At 34.4% G+C, this 19,490-nt stretch overlaps 1 protein-coding gene across 1 annotated transcript in view; it reads right to left on the reverse strand.

The window, feature by feature from the left end:
• The window catches only part of LOC108742838 (sodium channel protein 60E), a 95,937-nt gene that overhangs the window by 22,874 nt on the left and 53,573 nt on the right, over positions 1–19,490 (reverse strand). Inside the window, exons 2-4 of the mRNA XM_025979378.1 lie at positions 11,346–11,554; positions 2,041–2,261; positions 1,458–1,645 (exon numbers count right to left, since the gene is read on the reverse strand). Coding sequence (XP_025835163.1) covers positions 1,458–1,645; positions 2,041–2,261; positions 11,346–11,554 — 618 coding nt within the window. The remainder of the gene's footprint in view (positions 1–1,457; positions 1,646–2,040; positions 2,262–11,345; positions 11,555–19,490) is intronic.

Genomic DNA, 19,490 nt, shown 5'->3' on the forward strand with positions numbered 1-19,490 from the left:
ATGAAGGTCTAGTCAGAGACATATTAGAGGCAGAAACAGGAGTTAGGAGGGGTAGAGGTAGACCTAGATTAGATTACTGTTCGCAAATAGTTAAGGATGTGGGATGTTCTAGTTTTAGGGAAATGCGAAGTTTAGCTCAGGATAGGAAAGAGTGGAGGTACGTGTCCAACCAGTCTTAGGACTGATGACCTTATGATGATGATAGTAGGGATATTAAAATTATTATTGAGCGTGTTCATTAAGAAATCCTATTCACGAATAAGTCAGTCTTACTAATATTTTATTACTGTTATAATTTAATATATTTTTGGATATAACGTATTTAAGAATACTTCGAAAGGAAATTGCTAAATTAATCGACTGATGAGTACCTACTTTTGATCGTTATTATAAAGCTTTCCTCTATAACGGGGCATTCATGTTATTCTAAAAATTAATTATCTTTTTGTTTGGTAAGAAAACACTTAATGCCATTGCTGTTGATAGTATCATAAAACATAGTTAATCCGTATCGTCTTCAGTTTTCCGCCTTTATTTACTGCTTGTAATAATAAATGAATTTTATGAATTATATTTTCGCTGTTATTAAACTTGGATAAGTACATATATATATACAAAAATCGTTGAACAAAAATGTTTTATCATGGTATAAAAAGGATTATATATTGAAGAAGAAAAGTATAATTTAGAAATATTTAAAAGAAAATAGCTCAGTTTTGTATTAAAACAGTTCTAGAACAAAGCCGATTGAGAGCTCGAAAATAAGAAAGCAACAACTTAAAAGAATCCTGCTGATGTTTAAGGGATCTACTGGTATCAACGAACAATATTTTTATAGTCCTTTGGCGCATCCGTCAATTTTGCTTTTGAGTCCCTTTTTACAATAAAATTTGATTTATATTACTATAAATTCTCAATTTATTTAGAATATCTGGGGTATCGTTATATGTATACTGTACTCATACAGTTTATTGCCAAGTAACTTTTCGATAAAACATTCACATTTATTTATTTGTATGATAACAACAAAAAAACACTTCAAGAAACGTATGCCAATTTTATAACAAACTTCCTCCAAGAATTTACACCCTATAAGTACGCCCCTAATACCTCTATTCACAAGAAAGCAGAACTTTGTAGTTTCTTAAAGGTTGTAGGTCATGTAACGAAATGTTGACAGAATATTAAACATTCAACGCATATCGATAATAGAGTGCTCTATATTTGGCTTATTTTTTGTAGAATTTTATTCGTTTGCTAAGTTTATTATAATCTTAACTAATATTATAAATGGAAATGTGAATTTGTTAGGGGTACAGAAAAGGACATAGAAGACAAAGAAAAAATATTGTTCCCGAGAAATAGTAGAACTAGTTTTGTGTAGTCGTCGATGATCGCTGAGCAATTCCTAATCATGACAATTAATACTTTACTTAGTATTTACATAGAAATATTACATACTTAAACCAGTTTTCGTACGATGCGTTATGATCTTCCATATTCAAGACGCACTTGTTACGCAATTCTCCCATATAAACTTGTAATGCGAACAGGGCAAAAACCATTAAACAAAAGATGGTAAGCGTCATTACTTCCGCTAGCTGCTTGAACGAATGTAACAGAGCGTTGATGATAGTCTTCAAGCCTGTAAGAGAATTTTTGCCTTACATGACAATATTTTTATATAAGTCAAATTCTATCAAAAAAGAAAACAATAAAATTTAATGCTTGAAGTGTAAACACAATCTGTTAATAAATTGTAAAAAAAGAGAAAAATGTTTAATCAAAGGAATCTGTCAGAATAAAGGGTTCGTTAAAACAAAAAACATGAATTTCTTTAGTAAACTACAGTAGACACCCGTAGTGTAAACATCGCATAACGCAAACTCCGCATATAGTGAACAGCGTATTATTTATGCAACTTTTGCTTCTTTTCAGTTGAAAGGGTTAAACGAAATTATTGATTGTAAGTACAACCTATTATTGCATTAACTGTCTTGTGTTAGTTGAGATAAAATGCACGACGTTTTGTAATCTTACCTGGCATTATGGAAACTGTTTTAAGTGCTCTAAGGACACGAAAAGTCCGCAATCCTGCCAAATTGCCCACATCCATACCGATAGTTGCATAACCGCTTGTAATGACCACGAAGTCGAGCCAGTTCCACGGATTGCGGAGATAAGTGTACTTATTGATGATAAAGCCTTTCGCTACGCTCTTGATTATCATCTCGCCTGTATATATTGCTAAAAAAATATATCTGAAAAGATAGAGACACATTGATAGGCATTTGAACGGAATTTACACAAAGCTTTCGATAAATTAATTTACCTAACCTATTTATTTAGTTATTATTTATTACTGAATTGAGTTAGAGATAGCTTTAAATAAAATGGAAGCGGCATTGAAAAAACAGTACTGTATAAAAATAAATAAAACTAAAACAAAAATACTGGTATGCAAGGGGAAAAAGTAGGGAAAGAGCGAATATAAAGGTAGGAGACGAAAAATTAAAAGAAGTGACCGATTTTAGGTATCTAGGAAGTCAGATAAATCAGGACGAAGGAGTAGTAGGGATATAAAGCAGAGGATAGTGCAGGTCGAATCGCCTTCAATAAAAAGAAGTCACTTCTATGCTCGCAAACGGTTAATTTAGAAATTCGAAAAAGGCTGTTAAAGGTGTATGTTTGGAGAGCGGCGCTGTACGGGTGCGAAACATGGGCGGTAGGCGCGGCGGAAAAGAAAAGGTTAGAAGCGTTCGAAATGTGGTGTTACAGGCGAATGATGAGGATACCGTGGATAGAAAAGGTTAGAAAAGAAGATATATTAGAAATAATAGGAAAACAGAGGAATCTATGGAAGTCAATAAGAAGTAGGGTGTAAGGTTAGTAGGACACCTTCTCAGGCATGAAAGTCTAGTCAGAGACAAATTAGAGGCAGAAACAGGAGTAAACCTAGATTAGATTACTGTTCGTAAATAGTTAAGGATGTACGATGTTCTAGTTTTAGGGAAATGCGAAGATGAGCTCAGGATAGGAAAGAGTGGAGGTGCGTGTCCAACCAGTCTTAAGACTGACGACCGTATGATGATGAGTGATTGAATTTTATTCATTACTTTTAATGATTACTTAGTTTAAATTTAATTTAATCTTCACAATTTTGTGTTTGGTAACATTTAAGTAATTCCCAGCGAGGACCATATTAAACTTCTAGCATCTTTTACCTTGTGGAATTTGTATATTATATGTATACTATATTGCACACTGTATACTAAGTATATACTCAAAACTAGAACACGGGCTATTTAAATGACAAAGGGCATTCTTGAGATGAACTTTGTTTTTAAAAGTTTCATTCTTCTACTTGTTTTACGAACAATTCAACCTTTGCATGACAATTTTCAAAGATAAAAGATGTATTGCTGTTTCAGACATACCCCTTTCTGCGAAAAAAGGGCAAAGGAATAGGGAAAAATATTCTATACAATTCTTTTATTTCATAAATGCAAGTTGAACATAGGTATAGATAAACTACTATTTGCAGAACATATATTCTATTTACATGCAAGTGATCGTTTAGATTGAGAGATAAGGGAGATTGAAAATAGATGTACTTAAAAAACAAACACCGAATGAAAAATCTTTATTGTTACTTTCTATTTTAAATGCCTTTAAATACCTACTAATTGCAGATTAATATTTTTAAAATCATTTTTACTGCGTAATTTGAATAGTGTAAAATGTTCAAACAGGATGCTTTACCTCGTTAAGATTTACTTAGCGTTCTCCTTTTTAAACCGAAACATAATTCTTGTACATCGTTTCAGCTTAGACGATAAACCGTGTATCTACATAATTAAAGTGCACATTTCATGTTTTATTTTCCCACCAAGCAGAAATCACTTCCGTTGTGTACTCCAACGTTTATACGCTAGATGCACATCAAACGCTGCAGAGCAAAAATGTCTTTTCTATGTGTACAACAATGAAGGATTAAACAAGAAAAACAACTGCTTATTACTTACGATTAGTATCAAACATTGTAAGGATGTGAAGTATTATTTGAAAGTAGATTATACAAGCGATTATCACAGAAACTTAAAAAAGTGATTTCATCAAGAGAAATGGGATCATCGATGAACTATGAAAAATTTCTATGGACGATAATTCTTGTAAAATGCACAAGAAACTCGTACAATTGGATGTATGAAATTTATTGTTAATGTTAGGTGATACGGCAGTATTAGCAGCAAGCAAGGAGGAGTTAGAGATAGCTTTAAATAAAACGGAAGCGGTATTGATAAAACAGTATTGTATGAAGATAAATAAAAGTAAAACAAAAATAGTCGTATGCGAGGGAAGAAAAAGTAAGAGCTAATACAAAGATAGGAGATGAAAAATTAGAAGTGGCTGATGTGGAAAGTCAGATAAGTAAGGACGGAAGGAGTAGAAAGGATATAAAGCAGAGGATAGCGCGGGATCGAGTCGCCTTCAATAAAAGTACGTCACTTCTATGTTGGCGAACGGCTAATTTAGAAACTCTAAAAAGATTGTTAAAGGCGTATGTTTGGGTGCGAAACATGAACGGTGAGCGCAACGTAAAAGAAAAGATTAGAAGCGCTCGAAATGTAGTGTTACAAGTGAATGATGAGGATACCGTGGATAGAGAAGGTTAGAAACGGAGAGATATTAGAAAGAATAGAAAAGGTCCTCCTCTTTTATCTATTAAAGTCAATCAAAGATAGGTGAGATAGGTTGGTAGAACACCTTCTTAGGCATGAAAGGCTAGTCAAAGACATGCTAGAGGCCGAAACAGGAGTTAAGAATAGTAAAGGTAGATCTAGATAAGCTTACTGTTCGCAAACAGTTAAGGATGATGTAAATGCTAAGATTAACTCAGGATAGAAAAGATTGGAGGTGCGTGTCCAATCAGTCTTAGGTTTGACGACCTTATGATGATGAATGTCAAATTCTTTACCTTCCGTATTCTTGAAGTATAAATTCGATCACTTATGGGATAACCAGGACCTTGATATGATCAATATTGTGCTCTCTTTTATTAGACATAAGTAGTAATAAAAAGATATGGTTTCGAAAATGATGTGGCTAGGACAAAATACTCAATAAATATACATCACGAGATCAAGGTCCTGCTCATGGTTTTTATCAGAATTCTGGTCCAGTGTAGTTTAGCCGTATTATATATTACAAAATATTCTATAAAAGTTGGTGTAACAGAACTTTTCACAGATTGTCACGAAAATGTTAGCAAAACTGTGAACATTTGTTAATCGATTGTCCTTTATACAATAGCCTGCGAGACACTTACACAAGCATCGACATGGTTTAAACTCTAAAATTGCCAAATAAAGGGGAAACTAAATTGTTCCGCTTTTACGTTACAAGTATCTTGAAATTGAGGACTTTAGCTTTAGGAAACAAGAAAATTGAATAAATATAACCAGGCGAATTCGAATATGTATTCTCATGAAAAGTAATATCGAATATTGATGGCAGACAGTAGTCAGTAAAACAATTACTAAGAATATTGATTCTATTTTATATTAAACAGTATCAAGAGCGTTTATTACTTCGTTAAATTGGTATTGTTCGTGTAATCTATGGATTTCAAGCCAGGAGATCATTAATAATTGAGAAAATATTACTGTTCCGCAGTTTGTATGGAGTAACTACTCGACGTTGCGCGGCTTCTAAACGAACAATACGATCATCATTAGTGCCTTGAATCATTTATAAGAAGTTCACCTCCTTTACCTCGCATTAATGAATAATAAGAGTCATTAGTTCCTTTCAAAGACGGAAACGTTTTCTACTGGTGTGATATCTCGAAAATATAACACGCCATGGAATTATTGCTTCACATTGTTTTTTGTACGTACAATTGCTGGATTATTTATCAGCATGCAACCCTTCAAGGTATAATTCTGATATCGATGTGAGTCCAAGCAGGAGGCTAAAATAATTATTGCGATAAGAAATTTATTTAATTTGGTTTAATTGAGATAGCTTTAAATAAAATGGAAGCGGTACTGACAGATCAGTACGGTATGAAAATAAATAAAAGTAAAACTAAAATACTGATATGCAAGGGAAGAAAAAGTAAGGAAAGAGCGAATATAAAGATAGGAGACGAAAAATTAGAAGAAGTGGCTGATTTTAGATACCTAGGAAGTCAGATAAGTGAGGATGGAAGGAGTAGTAGGGATATAAAGCAGAGGATAGCGCAGGGTCGTGTCGCCTTTAATAAAAAGAAGTCACTTCTATGCTCGCGAACGGTTAATTTAGAAATTCGAAAAAGGTTGTTAAAGGTGTATGTTTGGAGCACGGCGTTGTACAGGTGCGAAACATGGACAGTGGGAGCGGCGGAAAATAAAAGGTTAGAAGCGTTCGAAATGTGGTGTTATAGGCGGATGATGAGGATATCGTGGGTAGAAAAGGTTAGAAATGAAGAGGTATTGGAAAGAATAGGAGAACAGAGGACTCTATGGAAGTCAATAAAAAATAGGCGAGATAGGTTGGTAGGACACCTCCTGAGGCATGAAGGTCTAGTCAGAGACATATTAGAGGCAGAAACAGGAGTTAGGAGGGGTAGAGGTAGACCTAGATTAGATTACTGTTCGCAAATAGTTAAGGATGTGGGTTGTTCTAGTTTTAGGGAAATGCGAAGTTTAGCTCAGGATAGGAAAGAGTGGAGGTACGTGTCCAACCAGTCTTAGGACTGATGACCTTATGATGATGATGATGGTTTAATTGAAAATGAGAATTAAAATGTTAGTAGAAGTAAAATGCGAAGATTAGTTCGTGTTGTTGGGAGGTTTTCAAATACTTTTTTTAATTAACACAGTTGGTTATGGAAATGAAAGGGGCAAATTCAAATATGCAAGGAAGTTTGTTTAGTCCAGTTTATTAAGAAAACAACAAAAGTTCGCTAGTTGTTGTACGGTTTGAACAATAGAGACGTAGATGGAATTATACCACAAAGTTAGGGTGTGACAACATCATGACATGACAAACAAACATGTGAAACTACCACAGCTGTATACATGTTTTGTCGCTACAGTTTGCGATAGTATTATATAATATTGGAAGTTTAAGAACCACGAAAACACTGTCGCAACTATCATGAGTTAATATGTAAGTATTTTCTTCAGATCGCCAACATAGAAGTGACGTCTTTTTATTGAAGGCGACTCGATCCTGCGTTATCCTTTGCTTTATATCCCTACCACTCCTTCCGTCCTGTCTTATCTGACTTCCTAGATATCTAATTCTGCGTCTCCCATCTTTATATTCGTTCTTTGCCTTTTTCCCTTGCGTACAAGTATTTTTGTTTTACTTTTATTTATTTTTATACAATACTGTTTTGTCAATGCCGCTTCCATTTTATTTTAAGCTATCTCTTACTCCNTAATATGTCTCTGACTAGACCTTCATGCCTGAGAAGATGTCCTACCAACCTATATCGCCTATTTTTTATTTTCAACAAAAATTTTTTCTAAGCAAAGAGAAATGTAAATTAAAAAAAATGTTTGCATTAAAAGCAAACTACAATGCTGAAAACATGCATAAATTTTATATAGAAGATCTTATTCTTGGTTTAAAATTGTCACGATTCTCAGTTTGAGGGAGCGATTAGATGGGATAATAAGTATCGCCGACTGTCTAAAATTCATGACTGTAGTCTTAAGAGAGTATTCACATGTCGAGCAGAAACGTCTAATGCCTCCGACGTCGTCTTATCGTGCGATAGCATGAATTTTACAGAATCCCCTACATTTTGATCCTCATTCAATCGCTCCTTCAAGGGAAAAATCGTTTAGTTTGTTAGGCAATAAAATTCCTTGGATTTTTTTAAATTTAATTTTATCTTAACTCTAGATTTTGCAAGATAGATACACACACACACACACACACACACACACACACACAGCCAATACTGTTTTGTCAATGCCGCTTCCATTTTATTTTAAGCTATCTCTTACTCCTCCTGCTAAGCAAACTAATCCTTTGCCCCTGTATATCTATCCCTATAGTTGTACTGTCTTTAATGATGTTGATCGCGTTTTCGATAAATATTATAAAAAGTAGCGGTGGCAGTGTGCATCCTTGTCTGACTTCCTTCCTAATATTTCCTCCTTTACGCTGCTGCTCCTGCTCTATAAAACTGCCTGTTACTCTTTATACAAACTAAGTATCACTCTTCTATCTCTGTAACTCATCCCTAAATTTTTAAGTGTATTTAACATCTTGTCCCATTTAACATTATCATTGTAATCACTGTAAGTTATATACTGCGGATAGTTCAAATAAAACAGGATTGATGTAGTCCTGATTCGGGTCTATAGGCCCGAGAGGTGTCAGAGATGGAAGGGCCTATGAAGAAACTCACCACTCGTGCTGGCGAAACGTAAGGAAGTAACTCCAACCAACGATGTCCTTTAAATCCGTATTAGGTAACACATTATTATGGAGCTTTTGAACTTTAGAAAGCCATTTTAAAATGCGGAGAGGGTAGACTGCATTTCTGCTAGGTACCTTTTAAACTTCGCCACCACAAAGGGTTTGTCTAGTGTCAGCAAAATAGATACGTGCCCCGTGTAAATTCATTAAATATTTTAGATCACAAACCGCGATGGCTACTGTGCTGTAGTCGCTATTTAAATATTTAATTAATTTGGGTCAGCGCCCTCTCATCAGTGTAAAACAAATTTTATGCGTTTGATAAAGCAATTTATCTTTCCGGGGTTAATTAATAATCCTGCCCACAAAGTTCAGTAAATGCAACATACGAATTAAAACCGAAATGAAATTGAATTACAGGTAAACGTAAACAAATTATAGGTAGGTATTATAGGTGGTATGTCATAGACAAAGGTAGATAATTATGTAGTATGAATGATTTGTCTGGTCTGTCCTAGTTTTGTCTTTCTTTTCTAATAATGATAGTAATAATCGTTTTTTTCTTTCTCATCTTATATACCTCATGAACGTTCGGCTAAGGCTTGTTAAAGTTAATCAAATTTGAAATATATTAGAATGCATTTCGAAGTTGTCTGGTTTATCTTGGGTTTATCAACACCATTAGGCTAACAAACGTTCTTCTGAAGCAAGTATTTTCAGCAAGTTTAGGGTAGGAAGTTGTTCATAATTTAAAAAACTAACCTTTTAACTTTTGTAAACATTATCATCATAAGGTCATTAGTCTTAAAACTGATTGGACACGCACCTCCACTCTTTCCTATGATTATTATTGCACTTAGGGAATTTTGGGGCATGAATTAGCTTATTGAATTAATTGCTGATTTTAATATTCAGAACTCGGTCGGACTACATTAATTAATTAAGTACTGTTAGGTGTAAAACAGGATTCAAAAAGTTGGAAAGTTTTTCCGATACTTTGGCTCCAAGACAGATGATTAATTGCGCGCAATTGAAAGGGTTCCAAATTGTTTTTAGAAGAGGAAACCCGTTCGCAACTGATGGAAGACATTAATTTTTTCGCTGACAGTGTGCGTGGATTATTTTCAGCCGTTGGCTTTTATGAAAGAAAGGATGAAGAAACCACGTCCTGATTTTAAAAGTACTGGAAAGAGCGAAGGGAGAAGTGTTTAATTGCGAGCGTGCTTCTTTGTTTTCGTATCAGTTAGAAGGTTGGAAAAAGTAGCGAATGCAAACACCTACATGTATATATACATATATACATACGTACGTATATATGTATGCATTAAATAGGGTAGTAGTCGTGTCCTACATATTTGATGCAAGAGAGTCATTCTCGCGAGCTTACGCTCTAAAGACGGAGAGGAATTGAGACGCGGGAGACCGTAAAATCTCATCGTTTTCGGGAGAAACGCGACTTGTCTTGTTACAGTTGACGCTCCCATTGTGCCTAATGTAAGGAATATTTTAAGAAATACCGCCCACGCTTTTCTGCCTTTGAAGACGTTGCTACCACGAAAATTTCAACTGTTCGTATATTAAAATAAAGGCACCCTCCAATTACATTTTCTATCATTTCCTGTTCGTCTTCTTATATCTTGAGAGAGTCGCATCTTTTCTTTTTTATTAAAACATTTGGTTATTTATGCCTACTAATATAAATATTTAAAGAAGAAAATTTAATCATCATTGTATATTATTTATTATATCCGAAACGGAAAATTCATTATTAATTTGGAATAAAAATCAAGTTGTAGATATTAAATTCTGAATAATCCAAGACGCTTTAAGTTCCTGCAAAATTACAATTTAAAACCACAAATGCCTCACATAAATCACACCGTTTTAAGTTCCGTGATAATATTAGTATATTACGCACCTAGGAGTGAAAAGTAGATTAGAAATGTCTCAGATCGCATGTTTATTTGCTCCCTAGTGCGTAAGTATGTTATTTTCTACCACCCTTCGACTAGGAAGTTAATTTTTTTGGGTGAGTAATTCAGTGCAAACATGTTGCTTGCTCATCAACAGTAAAACTCTAAAAACTCTCGACTTGGTCAGAATAATAAATATTTCATCATCATCATCATAAGGTATTAAGTCCTAAGACTGGTTGGACACGTACCTCCACTCTTTCCTATCCTGAGCTAAACTTCGCATTTCCCTAAAACTAGAACAGGCCACATCCTAATCTAATCTAGGTCTATCTCTACCCCTCCTAACTCCTGTTTCTGCCTCTAATATGTCTCTGACTAGACCTTCATGCCTGAGAAGATGTCCTACCAACCTATATCGCCTATTTTTTATTTTCAACAAAAATTTTTTCTAAGCAAAGAGAAATGTAAATTAAAAAAAATGTTTGCATTAAAAGCAAACTACAATGCTGAAAACATGCATAAATTTTATATAGAAGATCTTATTCTTGGTTTAAAATTGTCACGATTCTCAGTTTGAGGGAGCGATTAGATGGGATAATAAGTATCGCCGACTGTCTAAAATTCATGACTGTAGTCTTAAGAGAGTATTCACATGTCGAGCAGAAACGTCTAATGCCTCCGACGTCGTCTTATCGTGCGATAGCATGAATTTTACAGAATCCCCTACATTTTGATCCTCATTCAATCGCTCCTTCAAGGGAAAAATCGTTTAGTTTGTTAGGCAATAAAATTCCTTGGATTTTTTTAAATTTAATTTTATCTTAACTCTAGATTTTGCAAGATAGATACACACACACACACACACACACACACACACACAGCTAATTTTGTTAGTAAAACTATTATATATTTATCTACTATTTTCTCCTTTGTTATTATATTTTTAGTAAGATAATGCTATAAATAATTTGGATAATTGCCATTAGTAGTAAAAAAAAACAAACTTACTCAGCTTCTTCGATTGTCTCTGTCATGGCAAGGAAGACGCAGTTGAGCAAAATGGTGGCCATGACAACGTAATCGAAAAACTGGTTCGTAGATATATAAATGCACGCACGTCTGATGGGGTTCCATGGGCTGAACAGGAAGAACGAATTTGTTGCTGTGAAACGATGGATGTAGTTTTTTCGAAAACGTTTCGACACCACGCAGAACGTCTGCAACAACAAAAATGAACATGAATTAACCGTTACCATTTACCTAATAGGTGCAACGACTACAAAATATTAACAACTATTTTAAAGTTCCTATCTGTGGAGTTGTACAAGGACCATACGAATCAACCTCGTATTGGTATTCATGTTTTGACAACTTTTGGGCAAATCTTAAAGGACCCCGATAGATCCTTACGAAAAATGGTCCGCTGTCAAACTGTTTAAAACTTTGGGAAGGTCAACGTGTAGATCAAAAGTCTCAGTGGGCGCTAAGTCATAAAAACTCATCTTTCTGAGATATGGTCCCTTAAACTTGCATTCTTCCGTAAGGACCTCCATAGTATTATTCCTATGTATGTGTTTGTTAATTACAAAATTAATATTGGTGTAGAACACCACGATGACAACCTGAAGAAAAGTGAAATTTTGAATAGAAGTAATTTATGCTTTCTCATACACCTTTTAATAGAAACTAGGACATAAAAGCCCATTGTCATACCCATTGTAGAGTTCGCAAATGATTTTTAAATTGTAGAGAAATTAAAACATTTTGTGTATATCCTTTAAATAACCTGTCGCAAATTAAAGCTACGAAAACGGTTGAAAAAGATAAATGGAATTGCTGTGCTTTCGCCTTTATGGGTCAGCAAACATAAACCGACGGGATTAAAAGGATAAAGATGTTCAACATCAAAAACTAACACTTCTGCTCTTGCCCCCAGTGATTTTGGCCCTTATCCAACCTTCAAGGGTTAACGTAAGCTTAAGGAAGGTTTCCTAGTAGCGCAGCGAGTTATTACCAGCGTAGGGTCGAGCATGTTTTTTGCTCTCACATGAATATTGGAAAACAATTATAATGGCCGATTTTTTATCTTCAAAGAAATATTCAAGTTGCTACTAAATTACTTTCGTTACATTGTAAAAGTGTCTTGCAACACAACTAATGGGCAATGAAAATCGTGTCGTATGTTGAAGGATACGAATAATATCCCTAAAAGAAATGGAATCCAATGCAATCAAAATTAGCAAGGTTGATAGCTGACGTTAAAAGTTATTATAAAGTTACTGTTTACTATACATCAATTTTTTACATTCGAATATGTAATACAAAGTTTTAGAAAAGTAATAGAGACAGCATAGCATTATCATGTTTAAATGAGTGCATATCTTGACGAACTTTATGCTAACATTTCGATGTGAAAAGGTCATTACGTTTGTTTTGTAAGTTGTTCGTTTGGATGAAGCTATGTACTTTTACGGAAAGTTTAAAATGCAAAGAGCTTCATACTTAGTTTGTTTTACGGCTTACGGCAATGAACATTAATCAAGGGAGGTAATCACGCATTAAACGTAGTTTCGTGTAGTTCCATTAAAATCAGTTGTTTCTTCATCCTTGCACTTGTTTCTTTGTTATGCTAACATGTTTATGTAATCAACACAGTAGTGTCATAAACTGAAATTAATTTAAGCGTTTAATTATTACTTTTGAAATTCGAAAAAGGTTGTTAAAGGTGTATGTTTGAAGCGCGGCGCTGTACGGGTGCGAAACATGGGCAGTTGGCGTGGCGGAAAAGAAAAGGTTAGAAGCGTTCGAAATGTGGTGTTACAGGCGAATGATAGAGAAGGTTAGAAATGAAGAGGTGCTAGAAGGAATATGAGAATAGAGGACTCTATGGAAGTCGATAAGAAATAGGCGAGATAGGTTGGTAGGACACCTTCTCAGACATGAAGGTCTAGTCAGAAACATATTAGGGGCAGAAACGGGAGTTAGGAGGGGTAGAGGTAGACCTAGATTAAATTACTGTTCGCAAATAGTTAAGGATGTGGGTTGTTGTAGTTTTAGGGAAATGCGAAGATTAGCTCAGGATAGGAAAAAGTGGAGGTACGTGTCCAACCAGTCTTAGGACTGACGACTTTTTGATGACGATTAATTATAAGTAGGTAGAGAGACCAACAACTTATTCGCCATTATAAACTTAAGAAACTGCAAAATTGAGAAAAATTACTAGTTTACGTGACATAAAAATTTAAAATAAATAAAAGACCGATGTAGGAAACTTGAAGACAATAAGTTTTTATGCTTGAAATAGGAATTACAACAAACTTTGTAAGCCTCTGAACTCGAAAGGTCAAAGTTCAAAACTGGAACATTGTTGTACCTGCTAGGTATTAAGGAAAGAGCCAAGCTTAAGGCACTCAAAGATTTTAATGTAACAACAAATTTTAATGCTTAAAAACTCTCAGCCCTCTTTATCCTCAGTATCAGATGCCTTCACTGTTATTATTATTTTCTCAATTACAGAATTAATGCCTTTATAAATTAAAGGGAAATAAAAATCATTTTTCGTGAAAAATCATATTTAAGACAAAACTAATGCCTAAGGAATTCATTGCAGTTTTCTGCTGTAAAAAGCGAATTCATCATGATGCATGTCTTTATTTATCATACTTTAAACGCATCTAGCTTGATCTAAGACGGCTTTGCTAGAGTTGTGGTCAGGCGCAAGTCAGTGAAAGCTTGCACCGAACCGATTATGCCGAATAAAAGTAACCGCGGAATGGAGAGTTAGCGTTATACAAAGATAGACTAAAATAGTGAATATTGTGTTTAGATATAGTGTATATTAATATTGTAATCGAAAACCCAATCGAATTAATCGTAAATGCGATTTTTATTCGCAATTAGCAATGATCCTTGTGCGATGGTTATTACTTATTGCTATAGACTGTACAGCCATGGTGAATATTACACTATTTCGCATGCGTGAAATTCTGTCATTTGTTTACCTACCAAAGAAATACCCATGGTTTCGTTATTTAAAGTGACTTATATTATTAAATTTGCTATTTTATTGATACTTAATGATTATTTATTTAGACAAAAAATTTCTTTAACGCGCGTCGCGGTACCTCGTTTCCGTGAGTGTTGTGCTCGAAATTGGTCTACAATCCTGATATTGCTGTGATAATACTGTAAGTTTTTATTTAACTTATGACGAAGGCGTAAAAGAGTCAAACACAATTTGAAATTTCTACTTGTAGCTCGAAATTTCGTCTTGCAACTCGAAATTTCGACTTAACTCTAAATGCTTATTGAATCGCAACCTGACGTAATCTACCTCAATCGCAACTTAAATTAAGGCAGTTTTAAGAATGGACAAGATTACTACAACACTTATGTCGTTTGTGTTGTCTTTACCTACTGCAACCTTATGATTACAATCAATTGAGTAAAAGCTTCAATTAGATTAGAATCATAATTTTAGGGTAGGTAAAGACAATACGAACGTAGTGAATGCTGTCGTAATCGTGTATTTGTTTCGTTTCTAACCCAATAGGCAATGGAATCACAGACAACAATCGTCATATCACTGATGGGTAAAATTATGATTCGGTTTAGACGTTTCGTCGGCAGTTACGTCTGACATCTTCAATTGCGAACGAAACGTTCGGACCTTGATTCCGGCCGTGAAAGCCTATGTTCTTATACTGAAGGGTAACTCAATATTCAACTTAAAACTTCAAATTGCATGCCGAAATTTGAAAAAAAGATTGTTTGACATTTCTACGTCTTCATTGTTTATTGCTGTTTACTAACTTTTTAATCCTGCCGCTTATGAAAAGCTTTAGCGGCGATATGGTAACATTAAGATGTTGTTACATCTATACATATCAAAAAGCTCTGAGAATAAACGTATGAACTTGTCTGGCGAATTTCAGGATAAATTTTTGAAAGGAAAGTTAAAGTTCAACTAATGTGATTTTCTTTTGTAATTGTTTCTTTGATTAAAATGAATTGTATATTCTGTATTTATGATGACTATCTTGATACCTAGGAAGTCAGATAAGTCAGGATGGAAGGAGTAGTAGGGATATAAAGCAGAGGATAGTGCAGGGTCGTGTCGCCTTCAGCAAGAAGAAGTCACTTCTATGCTCGTGAACGGTTAATTTAGAAATTCGAAAAAGGTTGTTAAAGGTGTAAGTTTGGAGAAGGGCGTTGTACGGGTGCGAAACATGGACAGTGGGAACGGCAGAAAAGAAAAGGTTAGAAGCGTTCGAAATGTGGTGTTATAGGCGGATGATGAGGATAACGTGGGTAGAAAAGGTTAGAGATGAAGAGGTATTAGAAAGAATAGGAGAACAGAGGACTCTATGGAAGTCAATAAAAAATAGGCGAGATAGGTTGGTAGGACACCTTCTCAGGCATGAAGGTCTAGTCAGAGACATATTAGAGGCAGAAACAGGAGTTAGGAGGGGTAGAGGTAGACCTAGATTAGATTACTGTTCGCAAATAGTTCAGGATGTGGGCTGTTCTAGTTTTAGGGAAATGCGAAGTTTAGCTCAGGATAGGAAAGAGTAGAGGTGCGAGTCCGACCAGTCTTAGGACTAACGACCTTATGATGATGATGATGACTACAATTAGACTTAACGATTGGCAGTAAGTATATACCTACTCCCTACTTTTTTGTGGATTATCTCATGTTTATAAAAATGCATATACCCATCTAAACAAGGAAATGGCGTACTTAATCGCTTTTTTGACAGCAGGTATTCATGAGAAAACTCAATCAGTGTTGAACCTAAGTAAAGTGACACACGAGAAATGCCTCAGTCTATTACACATTTTTGGACTTGTCGCCTGCACCGTAGGTGGTTAGAACAACTCAAGATTTCAAACAGAGATAAATTGGTCGGAAAATGCACGGAAGCCCCTAAATTACTACCTTTGATGACGTCGCTGTAAACGAAATAGAATTCGTTAAAACCCTATTTACCTTTTAACACGCAAGCGTTTACGTAACGTGCTTCGTCTTTCGTACTTCCTTGAGTTTGCTTAACAATTTCAAGGTGGACGGAAAATAGAAAACGAACTTCACCTACATACAGTACAACCTCGATAATCCGAACTAATTATTGCAAACGATTGTTTTGTTCGGATTATCAAAGAACATTACATCCAGATATTTATATATAGACTTTAGTTTTTAAACAAATGTGGAACATAAAAAAGTTATAAAGTGTAATCGTAGTTCTGAACTTTAAGTTTTTAATAATACCAATTTTCTCTTACATTAGTAACTCAATATGCTTGCGTTTTGGCGCCATTTCATAGCTGTTAAAGTAATCGTTTCATAAGACGGGCGAAATGTAAGATTTTGCATGTTTTCACTTGAGCGAGGTGACGTTGCCACGCCTGCGCTGTTCGAACTTGTTCGGACTATCGAGGTTTGTTAGGATTATGACTTCAAGTGTTCGTTGTTCGGATTAGCGAGGGTTCAGATTATCGAGTATATCATATCAGATTATCGGGTATAATAAATAATAGATGAAAATACTTCATAAAAATGTAATGCAACATAATAAAGTACTCAAAATACGATTTTTACTAACTTCATAAACGTAGCCTCTCGTAAAATTTGCCCGACTGGCTCAAAGCACTGGAGTATGTGAGCAAATCATATAATTTCCCAGGTGAACTGCAAGTAATTTGATAAGAATGAAAAATATAAAATTCTTATGTGAGAATGTTAGTTATGGTAATGATACGTGAAGTATTGTTTGAGTTTTATCCAAGTATTAACTTTAAAACTTTTATTTATGAGTAAAGGTAGAGAAGCCTTTCTAAATGGTGTTTAAAAGAACTTTTAAGTATGAAATGTTACTGCATACCTACATACCTAGTATAATAAGCTCCATAATATTCATAAACGTTAATCTTATTAAGTATCTGTTAAAAGAGTAGAACTATGGAATTTGAAGATTTATAACTTATAGTTAAGAAGGTTTGAGAAAACAGTTTTATTTTGCAAACATAAGTTCAAAATTTTTAGAAAAATTAAATCGATTATCTTTAAACGATACAAGGGTTGTATCAATAAATAAAATTAAAAACTTTTCGTAATAGTAATTCATTATCGACAAAGTTTTATATTTTACAACAATTATTAAAAAACCGCTGCCCTATTGAACTTTCAAATTTCAAACCTATTGTTTTACGGTTAGAAACGTTCGAAGTATTAGGCGAATGATGAGGATACCGTGGATAGAAAAGGTTAGAAATAAAGAGGTATTAGAAAGAATAGAAGAACAGAGAACTCCATGGAAGTTAATAAAAAAATAGGCGAGATAGGTTGGTAGGACACCTTCTCAGGCATGAAAGTCCAGTCAGAGACTTATTAGGGGCAAAACGGGTGTTAGGAGGGGTAGAGGTAGACCTAGATTAGATTACTGTTAGCCAATAGTTAAGGATGTGGGTTGTTCTAGTTTTGAGAAAATACGAAGATTAGCTCAGGTTAGGAAAGAGTGGAGGTGCGTGTCCAACCAGTTTTGGACTGATGACCTTATGATGATGATGATTGTTTTACGATTTTCTTGTTTTTGTATAGCAAGCATTTATAAATATCTGATACATCTGCTATAATAATAATTTATTATACGAATATTATTGTTGTTATAAAGTCTATGCTGTGCTGTGTCAGTAATCCTCAAAAAAGTAATTCTTTTAATGGTCTTTTGAATCCGATAGAGAATAACACAAAGAAAACGGATCCTGTTTGGTACGTACATTACAAACGAACGTGTTGCATTTTACCCCAGGAACTGAATGTTTTTCGACGTGACTTTCGTTAAATTGAAACCATTGAGAAAGTAACACAATCAAGGGAACAAAGAAGTAAAAGCTCCTGTGTAGTTGCAGGATCAGTTTCAGGGGATACATAGCATTTGAAAGCTTTTCTTATTTAGATTAAAAATTAATCAGTACTGTTAAATTGTTTAGGTGCTAAGGGTTATGCACCTTTACCTATGCAGAATATTAATATATATGTAGTTATACATAACAATTGTTTCACCTAAGACTTCATCAGCAGTGCAACAATAAAATTTAGATCAGAATGCGGCACTTATGTTCCTGTGGTTAAAGAAGGGTGTTTAATAAACAGGTTGAGTAAGGGTAAACTATTAATATCTAGATTACAAATAGATTGATGGTTTTGCATTTAATAATTTCTGGAGTATCCCAAAGAGCGAGTCAATAATTTTGGTTGTTCATCAAAATTACCATTAAAATTAAAAGTGTTTTGCTTAGTTATAATTTAGCTTTTTGCGATCATAGGATATTTATATGTTCACTAGTACGTCTATTTAAAGTACATCCAATCTGTTCTACGTATATTACATGTGCTGCAGTTTAATTTGTAAACATCTGACTGATTTCCTGTGTCTGTTTCGTCTTTATTGTTTTTAATATATTTACCTGTATAAAAATAATGATTTTTACTATAGATCATTATTGCATCGATAACAGATCACTTCGTACTACTTTAAGAAACAAATTTTGTACAATCCGCAACTTGCGGTTTTTCTTACAAAACATTATAGAAACGATGGATTTTCTCATCAATTCATTTTCTTCTGTTTCTGAAGATAAACTTTCGAGGTCTTTTCAGAAAGTTTCTACGAAATTGTACAACTTTACCTATTTTCCAATACGAAAATCGATCAATAAATGGTAGAATTGAAACTGAGACACAAAACTTCGCGGGCTTCAAAGTAGCAAAATTCAATTTAATAGCAAAAATTATACCATTTTAAATTGAATTTTTGGCCAAAAAAAATCTGCTGCGTAGATTTGCTTTTATTTGATTATAGAATAGTATTAGCTTCACCTTTTTTATTAAAATTACGTTAAAACAGGCTTTTTTCAAATTTATCCCCGAAACGGACCTCGTTAGTTCAAATACCAGACTTACGTTAGTATATACATATGTCGCTACACTGAAAATCAAAATCATCATCATCAATCAAAAATTGATATACGAGGGTGGATTGATAAGTTTCCGGCCTAACCAAGAGATGACGCCACTAGGCCTACCTTGAGGTGACATTCTATAGTACCATCCTTGGATAGCTTGTAGCTATAGTTTCAGCCCGATCTCCT

Source organism: Agrilus planipennis, unplaced genomic scaffold (genome assembly GCF_000699045.2).
Source record: "Agrilus planipennis isolate EAB-ADULT unplaced genomic scaffold, Apla_2.0 scaffold383, whole genome shotgun sequence".
Classification (NCBI taxonomy): Eukaryota; Metazoa; Arthropoda; class Insecta; order Coleoptera; family Buprestidae; genus Agrilus; species Agrilus planipennis.